This window comes from Camelus bactrianus, chromosome 17 (assembly GCF_048773025.1).
Source record: "Camelus bactrianus isolate YW-2024 breed Bactrian camel chromosome 17, ASM4877302v1, whole genome shotgun sequence".
Taxonomy (NCBI): domain Eukaryota; kingdom Metazoa; phylum Chordata; class Mammalia; order Artiodactyla; family Camelidae; genus Camelus; species Camelus bactrianus.
The window spans coordinates 36815064-36831966 of NC_133555.1; the positions used below are offsets into that span (position 1 = coordinate 36815064).

Here is a 16903-nt window from a genome sequence, read left to right on the forward strand (position 1 = left end):
GCTTACAGACATTGAGCAATTAGGTGGTGGACCATGAGGTAGAATTTGAATCTGGGCTTTTGACCCCAAAGCTGTCCCACCTGTGGGCTTACTGTGCACCCCATGAGTAGACTCAGGGCCATTCCCCATCTGGACATAGATGGCAATGACATCTGCTCCTCACCCCCCTCCCACGTTAGCAATCAGAAGACCTCATCTCTAGTCCTGATGCCACATCTACTCACCAGCTCTGGGCACTTGGACAGTTCTGCTCCTTTAATAAAATGGGGATTTAAATTGCAGCCAACTCTTCAGGAAAAGGATGCTTCCAGCTGAACCACCACTGCCCCGCAGAGAGCTCCTGCCGGGCTCTCTGAACATGTCACCATGTAGAAGTTCTGCCACCACAGAACTAAGGACACAAAGGTTAACCTTTCTTTGCCAATTGTGTAATACAAGCCAAGGCCTTTGTGAACCTTCAGTGAGACTGAAATTAATCTGAGCAGAAACAGGCATTCTTCTGGGGTTTTTAAAGGCCAAATAAGTCAAAATCAAATTCTGAGGAAATCAGTGGTAAGAAATCAGCCAAGTGTAGGTAATAAAAATTGACAACTTTAGCCAAGTTTTCTCTATAGTGAAATTTTGTTATTTATGTAAATACAAATATAATTTTTATGTATATGTAGACGAAGCTATATAAAAGATAGTGGTCCCCCTGAGCTTGGGTCCTCTTGTACTGCAGCCCCCCGTATGTGCAGGTATCACTGGCCCTCTTCACAGGGCCCTATAGGAACTGGAGCTCAGGGAACCAGGGCAAAGGCTGATGGGGTGAAATGCCACTGCTGTTGCTATGAGTAATAAAGTGTCCTTTGTCACTGATGTAGGAGTCTCATAAGTTTGGCCAGGATCCACGAAACCATGGCATGCTAGCTTATTACCTTGTGAGTAGAGTAAACTCTGAGACCCTTCAGTTTCGACATCCATGTGCTCCCTTAGGAATCTAGAGATCTAGAAAACCAAATCCTGTCAGCAATAAGCACGGTCTGCTTACTCCACATACACAAAAGACCCGGTCAACATCATTTTGTTGGAGATCACTTTAATAGTCTACAAATTAAGACAGTTTTATTGTCATGGTATTTGGGATCTTACAATAACAGTAAAGTTTTGAATCATTGTATAGTAACAATATTCTGCATAATTTTATAGTAACAGTGAAACTTTGAATAATTTTAGAGTAATGATATTTTGAATTAATCAAAGTAAAAGAAGAGACACAGAGGAAAATAATTTCCCTGCAGAGTGAAATTTTCATACACTACATGGAAATTTCCCACATCCGTCCAGTTCTGGCTCAGAACAACAGATAGCTAACATATCTTCCTCTTTTTTTTTCCTATTGCTTTTAAAAGTCGTTTCAAATAGGAACTGGGAAATCAGGACTTATTCCTGGCACCTAGGAGAATAGAAAGAATTTGGTTTCCTGGCTGACGGTTTTAACAAGTGCGTCAAGCTACAATGGTTTGGGGTCAAGTCCTGTACATATTCTTTGCAAGGTTGTCAGGGGACCATCCCAGCTCTCATGCTTCCACACACATGGGGAATGGTACACAGGAACAGACTGCAAAGGAGCGTGAATTGCAGATAATTCTCTCAAATTCTAACATTTCTGTTTCTCATCTCGCATGACTCAAGCCCGCGGAAACAAGGTGATGGTGGCACGCGAAAACGATCAGAACTCCTTGATTATAGTACCGGGGACCCGGGACTCAGTGGCACAACCGCAGTGGGCTCAGCCAAAAGGTTTTCTTGAAAGCACTAAACACGGAGAAATGCAAAGCCCTGCCGCCACATGCAGGCAGTGACCCAATGGGACTCAGTGCCCTTTGGCATGAAAAATGAACAAACAAATCACTCTTTACTCAGCTACAGATGGGGGGATAACATCTGAGAGAGAGGATCCTGATATAACTGGTCAAACGGGATTATTGGCTTTTCTCAGATCACCCATGCAGATTTTGAATGACCCTGGCGGTGAGGGGGAGGAGGGGCCAAGAAAAACTAACAGGAAAAGTGAGGCAAGGGAGAAGGCTGGAGGCTGGCTTTGGGGTCTGGAATCAGGCCATAATTCTCCTTGTTTATCTAAAGTCCAAGAGTTGTCTAGGGAACTCAGGACAGGGCTATTTGCTCTACCTTTTAAAACAAACTTACTCATCCTGGTCTACAGAGTGCTTGTGCATTCCTTCTACATGCCTATGAATACAACCCCATTACAGCTCTACTTGGCTAATAATTTATAGGAAGTTTAAAATACCCTAAGTGGGCACCCACTCATGGCTTCTGTGCAAGTGCCTGAGAAGGAGACAAAACTGGTGCGAGATTCCTACCCAACACCCTCTCCACGGAGCCTGGTCATTAGAGAAGTCGCTGCTGGGATTTCTAGGGTGTCCAGAGATTCTCTTAATTGTTCTTCTCAATGGTATAAAGTGTTCGCTGAGATATGGGATTGCTTCAACCCAGGCCACTTGAAAATTTTCATTTAAAAAATGAATCACAGATTTTTAAACTACGGTTGACCCTTGAACAACTTGGAGGTTAATCCTCATATAAACTATAGTCGGCTGCCCATAACCACGGTTCCCGGCACCTGAGGGTTCAACCAACCATGGACCGTGCAGTACTGTAGTATCTACCACTGAAAAATATCCACATATCCGTGGACCCATGCAGTTCAAACCCGTGCTGTTCAAGGGGCAACTGTTACCCAATTTGCAAACAAATCCCTGCTACTTCTGATGTGGCTCCAGGGCAATGTTTGCTCTGCTGGACTTGAAAGTGGAGCAAAGAAAGGTGTGTCAGCCAGCCTAGCTCGGCAGAGACAGGCTGAGACATACTGGCTGGCTCCATCTGCTCAACCGCCTTGCTAAGGCTGAGCTGGGTGACTTGCTGGGTGCGATCCCAGAGCTCACCTACCTAGCCCCATGTGCTCATGGATTTCTGGGAGGCTCAGCCTGTGAAAAGGAACCAGTGAAAGCCTGGGCTGACGTGACATCTGGCCAAAGGATGCCAACAGAACGCATTTAATAGTAATGGAAAAGACAATTCACGGTGACCGTTCTGTGCTTCTTAAAGGCAACTGCTACTAAATGAGTCCAAACTGGGCCTAGAATTGGAGCTGAGCCCAAGGAATAGTCTGCTAGTTCCTTGTGCCTTTGGGTTCCACTGACCGCCCTTGGAGGCCCAGCCACCCAGTCCCCTCACTCCGTGTGTGAGGTGAGGCAGTGAGGGCAGGTGCTCCCAGCCCACCTGGCAGTGGTGAGACGGCCCTGCCTGCCCTCCTGCGACAAGGCCCGGGGGCCCTCCTCATGGTCTGAGAGGGCAAATGCCAGACAATCTTTTTTTTTTTTTTAAACACTTTCTTCTCATTGAAATTCCAAGGGGTATTGACCTCCGGCCTCAGGAGTGTGACACACAGGACAAATTTCGCCTCTTCAGTACAGAGGTGGCCTTGAAATCTGGCCAGTGTGTGGCCCTCCCTTAGCCCTTGCCCCCTGGGGAAGCCAGCATGATGACTGCACCACGCACCTAATTTCAATCTGATCTATTCCAAGATGAACTTTAGTTAAGATTACAGTGCCCTGACCCACTGGACTCTGGCCTGGGTAAAACCAGAGATTCCTTACACACACTGGGGGGAGTCCAGCATGATGGCCGAATTCCTCCTTAGTCTGAAACTCTTTTCTGTGAGGTATTTTGTGTGTGTGGAAGACTGAAAGTAGTGGGAAATAATTTAAAAAGAAAAAAGAAAAGAAAAGGAAAAAATAGACAAAAGCAGTGTACCTTATACTGGTTTCTTCAAACGTAATGCCTGTGCCAAGAATTGGGCAAGAGAGGAGCCTGTGAAATGAGTATAATAACTTATCATGAGGCACTCTCTCCCATGCTGGCTCTGAGATCTCACACACAAAAACTCTCCTCATTTTTACGGGGCTAGGTCTCAGGACGTGGGCAGGCTTCCAAAGAGCCCACTGGTAAATAAGTGAAAACAGGCACAAGAGAAGGCCCACGGGAGATCCCAAGAGCTGTCTTTGCAGGAGCAGCTCCAAAGTCCCAGATTCCCGAGGGCTCCAGAGGGAGAAATCAGAAACAGGCGGGCGAAAGAGGCCTGGTGCCTGCACCAAGTTCTCGTCCCACAGGACACTTTGCTAGAATAGGACCAACCTCTGTCGGGCCCCCAGCTGCCTTTAAGGAGTGAGATTTGCAGGGGCCCACAGAATGCTGTCAGGGTACAAGCAGGAAACCCCGTCTCCCTTATTTCCAAACTCGGCTCTGGTTTACCAAGTAAATTCCTCCTAAGATACAAAGCACACGTCAGAGCTTGCCTCTTGCAATAATGCAGTTAAAATGTGCAGCCATTCTATGGAAGAACTGAAGCTCTGGAGTGGAGGGAAGTCCTAAATTATGTGTGTTTGTGTGTCGGAGGGGGGTGTTGGCAGGGGGTGTCTGGGTGCAAGTATTTTCCAAAGCAAAGGGAAAGGATTGAACGTATTGGCAGCTGAAATCTTCCTTCAGATGAAGTCAGTGCAAACCTTTCCCTCTGAAGTGTGAACTATTTCCAGAGGGGACCAGGGGTTCACTCAGGCACACTACTGAGATCTCCTGTCACATGCCACGCACTTGCTGGAGCATCTTCCTGAGTAATCTGAGGAAGGCGTGGCAGCGGAGAAAGGCACTTGGAAAACATACAATACCAGACGGGCAGCGGGCAGCGATCCCTTCCCCGATGAAAGGAAAGGCACCCCCCAGGCACACACTCAGGAAATCACCTGCTCCCTCCTCCACTCCCCTGACCCCAATCCCACCCCAGGGGCCACGGAATTAACCGGCGGACTTGTCATTGTGCAACCCTGGCTTCTCATCCCCGCCGTGAGGTCTGCAGGAGGCTCTGGCTAGAAGCGGTGCTGATGCAGGGCTGCGGCCGAGGGGCCCTTCTCCAGCCTCTTCACATGGCAGGAGTGACAGAACAGGTGGTCCTCCAGGGGGTAGCAGCGGTGACCGTCTTCATCATTGAGCTCTAGACCGCAGTCCTGGGGTGAGGCAAAAAGGTCTAGCAGTGGCAAAACCAGACTCCAAGAGTGACACGGAGGCCGCGCACAGTCCCGGACACCAGCAGAGGGCGCCATGTGATTATTGTCCCGGCAGAAAACGCCGGTGCAGAGACGCAAGTCCCCCACCCAGTGAGGGTCTGGACTTCGCTGTCCAATACCCGTACCACTGGCCCCACGAAGCTCTCCAGCACTTGAAATGGGGCTGGTTGGAAATGGGATGTGATGTCCGTGTAAACACATACCCAAGTTCCAAAACTTGGGACAGGAAAAGGAGATAAACTATCATGAAAACTTTTTGATCTCAACTATGTGTTGAAATGATGACGTTTTGGGTATGTTGGGTTGAGTAAAATATTACCACAAAAATTAATCCTGCCTGATTCTTTTTACTTTTTAAATGCAGCTACTGGAAAACAAAATCATACACATGACTTCAATGTGTGGCTCTCAAATTTCTACGGGACAGCACTGGTCTGGAAAGTGTGCAAAGTGCGGTTGAGCGAATGTCTTTACCTTTTTCTCCAGCACCTGGGTACCACTGACAGTGATTCCCACCTAATTCTTCGGTGCTGGCAGTGGGACCAAGCTGTATGTCACCCATACCCGCTGCTCTCCCCACTGACAGCGTCACTAAATAAACCTAATCTCTGTCCCCAGGTAAATCCACTTAATTCTGGCTGAAACTCCATGGGCACTTAAAGCATTTGCACAGCCCTGGCTCTCTGGACAGTCACGGAGCACCAGTGGCTCCTTTAGCTTGGGTGTGACACACGACAGAGAAGGGGCCCTACCAGCCTTCACACCCACCAAAGGCGTGCCTTCACACCTTTCCATGGCGGGAGGGGGGTGGTTCCTCATGATCTCCGGGGCTCAGCTGAGAAAGGTCTCCTGGCAGATAGGACGGTCTACAAGCTGGAGGGGAGGGAGTCTGTTTCCCAAATCACACACTTGCCTGACAATCTGGCCCCCAAACAGGACCTGAAACCCACGCTCCCTGAGACCCTCCACTCTGCAACTTCAGGGCGGGCAGCCACAGCCGTTTTGGTGGTTGGAATTGGTGGTTACAGATGCAGAGAAAATAGTAAAGGCCTTTGTATCCCAACATCTGCGTCCTCTCCCACCTCCCCACCCCCACCAAAGCGGGCTGCATCCCCTTCTTCCGTCAGTTCTGGGGGGCGGCCCCTTGCCCGCGTCTTGCCCCCATCAACTGTGGTGCTTCCCTCTTGGACTTCTAGAACAGGTCTGGTGGGCGCATCTAGGGCACGGGGTGCCTACCTCGCAGTGGTAACACTCCACGTGGTAGTCTCTGTCCATGGACACAACACGGATGGTCTCATCTGAGCCCTGGGCCAACGAAAGCAAGAACAAGAGGGTAGCTGGGGGGCCATCGGGCTCCACTGCCCTGGGGTGGGGGTGGGGTCCAAGCAGCAAGGAGGCAGCCTGAGAAGAGCAGGAATCAGTTGTGGACACTAACCCCGGCAGGACAAAGGACCCATGTGGCAGACGAGAGGAAGTGGGAGGGACGTGGTTCTACCTTCTGGAATGTCAGAGTCAACACTGAAAAAACCCAGCTGGTTTTGCTTCTCTGCCTATCTGCTAATCTAGGAGTCATATCAGGTCAGAGAGTTTGACCTGATCACAGGGACAAACAGGGTGAGAGGACACAGGGCTGCGGGAGGCAGCTAATGGGAGAGGAGCTTCTTCCATTTATTTCCCAGTTGAGATTTGAGAAGGATTTTTCCTGTCTAAGGACAGGACACAGATCTTGTCAGTGACTCAGGGAGATAAGTCATGTCTTGGAAGACCCCAGAAGCAGGTCTGAAAATGCATCTTACCTCAGGTGGAAGGATGGGGAGGCCACAGGCTGCACACTTGGGGGCTAACACCCTGGTGGGAGAAGCGAAGAAGCAGTGAAGTGTACACTGTGGTGTTTCTGGGAGACATGCCTGGAGCCTTCCTCGCCGGCCGGGCCCGCCTCCCGCCAGTCACTCCTCCCTCCAGCTCTCCTCATGGACGGGCCTGGCTCACTCCTGGGAGCATCGCTTTGGGATGGTTCCCCAATGGTAACAAGCGCATTTGGTCCCCTCACTCTACTAGGGACAGAGATTGCCCTGTCTGCTTACCCCCCTCACGTGCCTCGTACAGGCCCGGGCAAACCAAGGGTGGCAGACACCAGCACTGAATCGGTGCCTTTTGAAGTTTGGTAAAGCTGCAGCCATGGGGCTTGGCAGGTTCCTTCAGAGGCCGAGCCAGGAGTCTGATGACAGGTTTGGGGTTCTGTTTTTCCAGTACACATAATTCTTTAACCAGTTCCTGTCTGCACTGGCATCAGCGGACCCCCAACACCCCAGCTTCTCCCCTCCAAACCACTGCACGTCTGCTGCCCTGTGGATAACGGTGCGAGCAGCCAGGTGACGTGCCTCAGCGGGGTTCCACCCTGCCCTCCGCTGACTTTCAGCCAGCGTGGCTTCCATGCTCAGCTCCTCTCGCCCTGTCCCGCCTTACTTGTGGTAGTCCCGGACACAGTAGATCTTGTTCTCTGAGTCCACGGTGAAGGGCACTCCGTCCAGACACTCATTACAAATGACACAGCGGAAACAGCCAGGGTGGTAGGACTTCCCCAGGGCCTGCAGGATCTGGGGGCGCAAAGGAAGATGCCAGGACTCAGTGGGGATTGCGGGGAAGGAAGGGCCAGTGGGAGGGAGGGACATGTCAGGCTGAGGGACCACAGGAGAATGTGCCACGTGGAGCTCCCTCATCCCTGTTTCACCTGGACCAAGGTCAAGGATGATGAGGCAGGACAGGCTAACCTAGTTACCTGTGTAAACAGGGGCAAACCAAACAGGATCCTTCTCCTACACTTCATAAACCTCCAGGAAGGAATCTGGAGGGCTCTCCATCAGAAAAACTTTTATGATTATTTGCAGGAAATGATGCAAAGCAGGGCCTCAGAAGGATCCACCCCAGATCTGGGAAGCAGCCAGTACACGGAAAGATGACAGGAAACGCCACAAGGAAATGGCAGAGCTCTGGAAAAACCTCTTAACTTCTCCCTCTTGGGTGCCCCTTCTAAGCAGCTTTGACTCTACAGTGATAATCCAGGAGCTGTGACTCAGGCCGGATCAGCTCAGATCCAAGTGTAAGCAAAGCCTCTTTGTCACTGCTGCTTTAAAACGCAATGGAGAGAAAGCCCCAGGCACCCTCTTTCTCTCAGTGTCATTTGATCTGGACCATAAGAGGCCATCCTGAAACCAAGGCAGAGCCTAGACTTGGCGTTTGGGAGATAGCAGATGGAAAGAACGTCCTTGGTGGTGTCAGTGAGTCACCAGATTAACTCACCTCCAAACTGCCTATCTCCAAGCCTCTTGTTAGGTGAGACAAAACATTTTTCCTGTTAAGTCAGTGGTTCTCAAAGTATGGTCCCTGGACCTGCAGCATCAATATCCCTTGGGAACTTGTTAAAATGCACATTTCCAGGCCCTCTCCCAGCAGCAGGTGGGGTTTTTTAATTTATTTTTTGAAGAGTGACATTAATTTATTTTTTGAAGAGTAGGGTTTTTTGGGGGGGAGGTAATTAGGTTTATTTATTTATTTACATCTAGAGAAGGCACTGGGGATTGAACCCAGAACCTCATGCATGCCAAGCATGCACTCTGCCACTTGAGCTATACCCTCCCCCAGGGTGTTTTAATAAAGTGATTCTGATGCGTGCTGAAGTTTGAGAACCTCTCATTTGAGTTGAGTCTGGGCTTTCTGTGATTTACTGTTGAAAGCACCTTCGATGACTCAGGAGCAGGTTCATTTCTGTGATTACCTGCACCACGAAACTTAGCACAAACAACAGAACTCCAGAATCACACCAGTAAGTGTGCCCCACAACACCTGTCAGCAAGGAACATACTGAATGGTCGTCAGCATCCCCGGGTGGGATGGGGACCTAGAACCAAGGAGAAGCTTGGCAGAGCATCATGAGACCTGTAGGAAAGCCTTGCGGTGCTCTGCTCCTCCCAGCGCCCGACGCTGCCTGCGGAGGCCGCACCCCGCAGCCCGGGGCGGGGCCAGGAGGACTTCCTGCTGGTCCAGCTCTCCTCTGAAATCCCAGCCTTCCTGATTCCTCATTCCCTCTGGGATTTCGCTAACCTTCCAGGCTCCCCAGGCTGCCAAAATCGGAAGAACAACCGGCTGGGCTTCAAAGTCTACTTGGCAATCCGGACCTTGGAATGCATTCTGCCTCCAGCCTAATGCTGTCTTGGCAGAAAGAGACCCTTACATTAATTTAACCCACATGGTGCCAGAAGTGTGGTAGGATAAAATGTCGTTTTGCTGCATTCTGACTAGCTGCAATTTTTTTTGTTTCATGTGGGAAAACGCCCAGTTCCAACCTCCAAGCCCAGCGTATCCCCTCTATTAACAAAGGCAGGGCAGGGACAGACCACGTCCACCAGGAGCTGGACAACTGGGGCCCTGCTGGAGAACCAAGAGTGGCATCTGAAGGAATCTTTCTCTGTATTATTATAATTCTTGGTGACGATGAAGGGCTCGGTTTTGAAGACTAAGTATCCCTACCAGACAGACATTCGCTGACAATTTCCAAGTCAGAGGGCAGACCTGCGAGAATCCAGGGAGACCGTGTTATCCCGTGGGGTCGAGGTGGTCTCCAAAGCTCAGTTCCTTCCGTCTCTGTGCTCACAGGCTGATCCTCACCACGAACTGGAGAATCCTCCCCTCCACCCCTTGAATCAGGACTGGACTATGACTCTCTTTGATCAACATAATGACGAAGAAATGATGTTCTGAGACTTTAAAGTCAAGGATGTAAGAAAACCGACAGCTTCCACCCCCTCTCTCCTGCTGAACGGGAGCCCAAGACATACTACTGAGTAAGACTAGCGGCCACGGGGACAGAGGCCTGGAGTGGGAGAGGTCGTCTTGGGCCACCAGCTGAACACAGCTGAGTCAGTGACCCCAGCCAATGCCACACAGAGCAGGGGAATCGCCCTGCCAAGCCTTGACCTAATTCCTGACTCATGGAATCAGGATAAATAATAAATCACTGTTGTTTTAAACCATTAAGTTTTGTCATGTAGCAACAGATAAATGAAATACCCTGAGTCGTAAAGAAGGCTTAGGACAACCAGAAATAAGAACAAGGTATAGTCATGTTCAGAGATGTGGACACTGTTGGCCTTGTACACGGTGGGTTGGTCAGAAGGGACCTAAAATCAAGGACCAATTCTGCTAAAGAAATGGAGCCCCGTGGAGCCGGGCAGGCACTTGGGGTGGGTGGGGTGAGGGGTTGCGGCTCCTGCCTCCCCTGGGGGAGTGGCTGGGGGGCCCTGTTCCCAGGAAGGCCTCAGGGGCTAATGTGGACACAGCTCACAGGGCCGAACTGTGCTGTGCTCTGTCAGAGCCTGGACGCCAGCAAGTTCTGGTCACAAACCGCAACAGCTCTGGTTCACTGTTTTATACACATCAGTGTAAAACCAGCAGAGGTGAGTGTTTATGTCCATCAAAGACATGCATAAGAAGGGGGAGGGCAGAGGTCAGTAGGAAAGTGTGTGCTTAGCAGGCAGGAGGTCCTAGGTTCAATTCCGAGGACCTCCATCAAAACAAACAAACAGACGAACAAACCTAATCACTACTCCCCCCACAAAAAACCAAAACCAAACCAAAACAAAAAAACTTCACCAAAAAAAAAAAAAAAAAGAAGACATGCATAAATGTGTTCCCAACAGCTCATTCATAAACTGCCCCAAAACTGGAAAACACCCAAATCTCCATCTGCAGGAGAATAGATAAATAAACAGTACTATATCCATACAATGGAATCCTACTTTGCGATGAGAAGAAATGAACCACCAACACAGGCAACAACACGGATGAACCTCAGAAACATTTTCCTGAGTGAAAAAAGGCAAACCCAAAGGAGTCTATACTGTACGATTCCACCTGAATGAAGTTCCAGGACCAGCAAAATGAATCTGGGGCCATCAGGGTCAGAAGAGTGGGTATCTGTGTGGAAGAGGGGCTTTCTGCATGTGGGACGTGTTCTGTCTCTTGATCTGCGTGGTGTTTACACACAGGTCTATACATATATATAGACATTCGTTCAGCTGTACACTTAAGATGTGTACCCTCTGAGTTGTTTCTCTATAAAAAAGGTAAAAGAAAAACAACAAAAAAAAAACCGACTAGCAATTCCCTTCCCCAGAAAGGAATTAATGGATCAGCTTAGGGAGGTATTTAACTCAACTGAAAGAATGTTATATAGTGATTTTCTCTGACCAGTACATTAAAGAAATGTGACAGGGCCGCCCTCCAATGGTGAACAACTTGATCCCTGAGACAGAATGAGAACCCTGTGCTCGTTAACCTCACAACCTTACCCTGTGAGGAGGCCAGGAAGGAAGAAGTGTTCCCGCTGAAGAGATAAAGGAGCAGAGGCCCTGGGAAGCTCGGAGAGCTGTGGCTGAGCGAGGAACAGGATGTATAAAACCTGCTCCCTGCTCCGCTATCTCAGAACCAGCCACGGGCCCCAAAACTTCATCCGAGGAAATGTTAAGCTGGGAAGAATAGGGGCAAAAACGACTGTGTTTATCCGATTTCCTGTCCCCGCCTCCAAAGTGGCTTAGACTTCTGCAGTGAAAACACACTCTGTCTGGCGTCTCAGCTGGGATGCCATGAGGATCCCAGAGAACCGGTGTGGCCAGTGTGATGGGAACAGCCCCGGGGACGGCGCGTCATCAGACACACGACGCCGCGTGGACTGGGCGGCTAAGGATGCCCGTGCCGGCAGAAGCCAGGCGTGGGTCCCACCAGAGCAAGGGAGCAAGCTGCATAAGGTCTTCTTAACAAAACCAGCCACAACCACAAACCAAGGCAGGAAATACTGTCCTCAGTTACCAGCTTCTTTTTTCTCTGAACGCCTCCCCCCTCCCACCATGCTACTTCCTTGTTCGGCGGATCCCACTCACCATGTCCATGATCAGATGACCACAAAGAAAACACCTGTCAGCAGACTGCTGGAAACCAGAGTACTGCAGAGGAAAGAGAAAAGAAAGTTACGTCCAGGCGGGGCAGATGAACCTAGCTCCTTCCCCACCCGTCATGAGGATCCCAAGAAAGATGTATCACTCTATGCAGGAATCTGTCATTTCCCTGCGGACAACGGCGTCATGAATCATGGCATATCCTCTGCCGCAAAGGCCACACAAACTAATACCGCTCGCCCACCAACAGCTGCGCCTGGACACCCACGACACGCCAGGCTCTGCGTAAGAGGCTGCACGGAGAGAGAGGTATTGCTCTCTAATCCAGTGGTTCTCAAAAAGGAGTTCTCTGGCATCACCCAGAAACTTGTCAGAAACGCAAAACCCTGGGCTTCCCAGCCAAGACGCACTGAATTGGAAACTCAAGGGGTGGGGCCCGGCCACCTGGGTCTCCATAGCCCTTCAGGGGATTCTGACGCACGCTCAAGTTTAAGACTATCACTCTTATTTTCAAAACAATTCTGCAAGGTATGTATTACACCATTTCCCAAATGGAAGCAAAGGGAAGCTCAGAGAGGTTAAGTGATCTTCTTAAGGTCACACAGCCTATTAGGGGGAAGGACAAGATTCAAATTCAAGTCTGGGTTTGGTTAAAAACCCAATGAAACTAACTTTTATAGAAAGAAACTTGATGAATATTATTTACCTTACCAACACACACATACACACACACACACACACACACACACACACACACACAAACACACACAAACACACAGAGCTGGAGTCTTAAAAGATACCAGGAACTCACTTCAGAAAACTTACTAGAGGAGCAGGCGGGCGGTCTGCCACGAGGCGAGCCATGGCCTGTCCCCGCCCCTTGCCTCTCGGCGCCCCCTCAATGCTCTTAGCTGAGTGTCCCGCAGGGCCCAAAGCGTTTACTTTGAAAAAATTAGAGTGTTCAAAGCAGGCCCGAAAAAAAAAAAATACTACATACTGCTACACACTGGAAGATACAGAAGCTTAGATGTCACAAACATAACTTAATGGCAGGGGGGTGGGGTGGGGATGTAAGAGAAAGGAAGGTGTAAAGTAAAAGGGAAATTTTTTGCAACTGTGCACCACATGGTGCAGGGTTTTACTGCCCAGCACCTCCTCCTGATTCTTAGGGTAACAGTTCTTTATTTTTTCATTTGCGATCCAGCCCCGCTCCCCAGTCCTGTGGTCCCGTGGTTCCTGTGGGCTGACCCCACACTAGGTTCCAAGGCGAGGCACTGGCTCAGACTGGGCTGATCCAAGCCCTGCCTTCCTCCAGCACCCATGACTTTGCCCGGAGATGAACACGTAACCCACCAAGAGCCCATTAGACTCCAGCAGCAGGACGGGACCTCGGCCCATCAGACTGAAAGCTGGGAGACAGTCAACTCTGGTGTGCCGCCACCATCTGATCACCACACACACAGCGCCTGAGAGTGAAGCGAACGCTGGGAGGAAAGGACCCCCGAGGGCACGCAGGAATGAATTTCCCTTCTGCTTAAGCCAGCTTAGATTTGCTTGTCTGTTACTGGCAAACACAAGTCATTATGAGTCAGTCCACGCTTCCACGAAGAAGCTGGCCTCGAGCCATCTCTGGGTCTCACACTGGTCATCCCACTGACTGAGCACCACTCCATGCCTGGCGCTGTGTTAGGTCTGAAGGTGTAAAGGTGAAGCAGTGTGTTCTCCCCCCCCAGCTGCTTACAGTCAAGCCAGGGAAGGGCAAGCCGAGGCAGCAGCACAGAGGAGGGGTGATCCACCGCGAGGCGGGGGATGCAAACGCTGTCGGGTGATCTGGGCAAACAAAGGGTGAAGACCTTCCAAGCAGGGACACAACAGTGCAGGCTAAGGCATGAAGGGACGGGACCATGCCGAGCGGGCAGAGAACCACAAGCCCCCGAGTGAGTGGGACGAGGCTGTGAGGGAGGCTGCCCAGGGCCATGGAGAGCTTCTGCGTGTGCTTGGAACCCTGGGGGCATGGGAGGAGCCTGGGTAGGTGGGTGACACTGCGCAGCAGTGTGGGGGCAGCTGAGCCACGCTGATGTCCTGAGCCAAGCAGGACTGGGGAGGACGCAGTGGCACCAGGCTCAATGCTCGGCAGCACTAGGGGAGAGACAGGAAGGAGGAGGGATCGAGGAGGAACCGAGGAGACTGTTCTCAGAGAGAAGGTCCCAGGCAACGCAGTTTTTCTGCTTTGGGTGACTTTCAAGCAGAGTGGGAAGGGCTGGGGGATGGGCTGGGAGACAACCCTGGGGACTGTCCAGAGGGCAGGGAGATGTCAGCAGCTGGCCTCAGAGGTGCTGACAGGGCTGGAGTTCAGATCTGGGAGTCACTGGCATGTGGGTAGACTGTGGGTGCGTGGGAGCAGGCAGGATGGATGAGAAGTCAGGAGGGCAGGGATCACAGACAGAGGTCTAAGAGCTGGGTGAGGTAGGCAGAAATGGGCAAAACACGAGGACAGACCACGCCACTCAAAAGTCCCCAAAAAGCACAAAGTCTGCGGTTTGTCATTTGCCCAGGAACGTGGGCCGCGCCGTGCCCCTGAAGAAGGAAAGTCAGGACCCTTTCTCCAGCAAGCCGGCTTCCAGAAGGCACTGGGGACCATGGAGAGAAAGCACTCTTCTGCCTGGCCCTGCCTCTCTGCACCCCCCACCTGACTCTAACTCAGGACCTCGGGGAGGAGAACCACGGACAACAAACTCACCAGGAAGTCTTCCTCACAAAACACTTTGCCGTTCACAAAATAGAAGGCTTTTCCTCTCAGCTTCCGGCCTGGGGGGAAAAAAACACAAAGGTGGAATGAAAATGTTACTATGCAGTGAAAAGCGAAAAATGAAAGGCAAAATCTTTTTAAGCAGAAATAAACATGCAAAAATGCCAACTGTCAATAACAGTTTTCAGTTACTGAAAACTGCTGAGGTCCTTGGCAACAGGCAGACTCAGGCCAGAAGACAGGGTATCCTGGTGGGTCTTCCTGGCAAGAAGACCGGGGGCTGACTTGGGAATCATTCTATACCCACTTCTCACACTCCCTGTCTGTTGAGAAAGAAGCCAGCGAGACACTCGGAGACAGAAGGCAGAGACACCTCCACGAGGGTGTACCAGGCAACAGTCTCTTGTGAAGTTGCTGTTTCCCACAGGCGTTGGGGACTGTCACTTTTGACATGTTCCCCAGGGGATGCTGGTGACAACCTATCAGGAAACCCTATGAATTGGTCAGCTCTTTCTTATTTTCCTTATTTTTGCATATTTTTTTCATCTGAACGACAGAAAACACACATTGTTGGAAAGATGATGGTTCTTCCTGTTTTCTCTTGATCTAAATGGGGTGGGCAGGCGTGGGAAAAATTCAAAGCACCCCAACTCCTTAGATGTAACTTTAGTTTCCATAGAGCTAGGGCACTGACAAGAATAGCATACGTCATCAATTCCTGGGGTCCCTTATGAGAAAACACAGTGGGCCACGTGTGCAACGTAAGCAGGGAATCTTCACGGGAGACCTTGGGTCTGTGACTCTGCAGTATCCCCAGATCTGAGAGCACTTCCAGGACCTCCCATGAAACATACTCAACAGACTCCACCCAAAAACGGAATGAACTCTAAACATGAGTGGAATCAGGTCCCTTAGGGCTGAAGTCCACCTGAAACCGAAATCACAAATGTCACAAACATTAACAGTGCTTGAGACACAGGGAAGTCCCCTCCTCACACAGTGAGTGTCCTCGCCCGTGATGCCCCAGGGCAGGCAAAGAGCACAGGGTGACAGGGGAGAGACTGTCAATGAAGACTTGGAGCTCAGAGAGGACTGTGAAAGCATCAATGCAGGGGAAAGCCACAAGAAGGGAGATTCAACTATGAAAGCAAAAATTTCCAGATGGACTAAAGACCTCAGTGTGAAAAACAAAAGCAATTATAAAAAAATACAGGCAACGGTCTTTGACTTCGGCATGGTAAGGATTTCCAACCACTGACCACCCACTTCCCCGCCTCTCTACTAGGCTTATTAGGAAGATCCTGCCTTCTCCTGGCCGGGGCAGACCCTCTGCCTCGTGTTAGTAGCTGCCAGAGTCACTGTTAACTCAGTGTCTCCCCATCCCTCTGCTTCCTCTAGAACGTTTTAATGCTCTGAGGATATGCTACATTCCTTGAGGATGTAACTGTAATTTTAACTCAACCTCACACTAGGAGGGCTTGGCAGCAGTCTAACTAAGGACAATAAATGAAATAAAAGGAAAGGAAGTCGGGCATCAGGAGGTGGCTGCAACACAGAACAAGGCACTAGAATCTAAACTACCTAAAGAACACCAACAATCATAAGCAAAAGACAAGCAACCCAACGGGGAAAAAGAGCAAAGGAAGGTGCAAAGAAGGGAACACCTGTTAAACGCTGGCAATAACCATTTCAGAAGGTGTTCAGTCCCACCAGCAACAGCACCCGCAAATTAAAACCACGAGAAGATACTCATTCCCAGACGGGCAGAAATCCCGACGTCTGACAACTCCGTGTCTTGGTGAAGGTGTGGGACACGAGGGACCCTCACGCTGCTTGTGGGAGTGTTTTGACTGGAAAGACCGCTTTGGGAAGAACTGGCAAGAGCCAGCTGACATTACCCACAGCACACTGTAGGGACCCCCCAGTGTGCGGAAGGAGGCGCAGGTACGGATGTTCACAGCAGCAGTGGAATGAAAACCCAGAAGCCCAGAGCACCTTCAATGTTCAAAATGGAAAAATTGAGAAACACACTGAGGAAGAATCTGGAGTTACGGTCAATGGATGCGAGACACCACACA

General features: G+C 50.4%; 1 protein-coding gene across 1 annotated transcript in view; it reads right to left on the reverse strand.

The window, feature by feature from the left end:
* Positions 1–1058: 1058 nt before the first annotated feature.
* The window catches only part of LIMD1 (LIM domain containing 1), a 60565-nt gene continuing 44720 nt past the window's right edge, over positions 1059–16903 (reverse strand). The window contains exons 3-8 of the mRNA XM_010945947.3: positions 14817–14884; positions 12062–12124; positions 7593–7723; positions 6923–6974; positions 6363–6431; positions 1059–5066 (exon numbers count right to left, since the gene is read on the reverse strand). Coding sequence (XP_010944249.1) covers positions 4929–5066; positions 6363–6431; positions 6923–6974; positions 7593–7723; positions 12062–12124; positions 14817–14884 — 521 coding nt within the window. The 3' untranslated portion in view covers positions 1059–4928. The remainder of the gene's footprint in view (positions 5067–6362; positions 6432–6922; positions 6975–7592; positions 7724–12061; positions 12125–14816; positions 14885–16903) is intronic.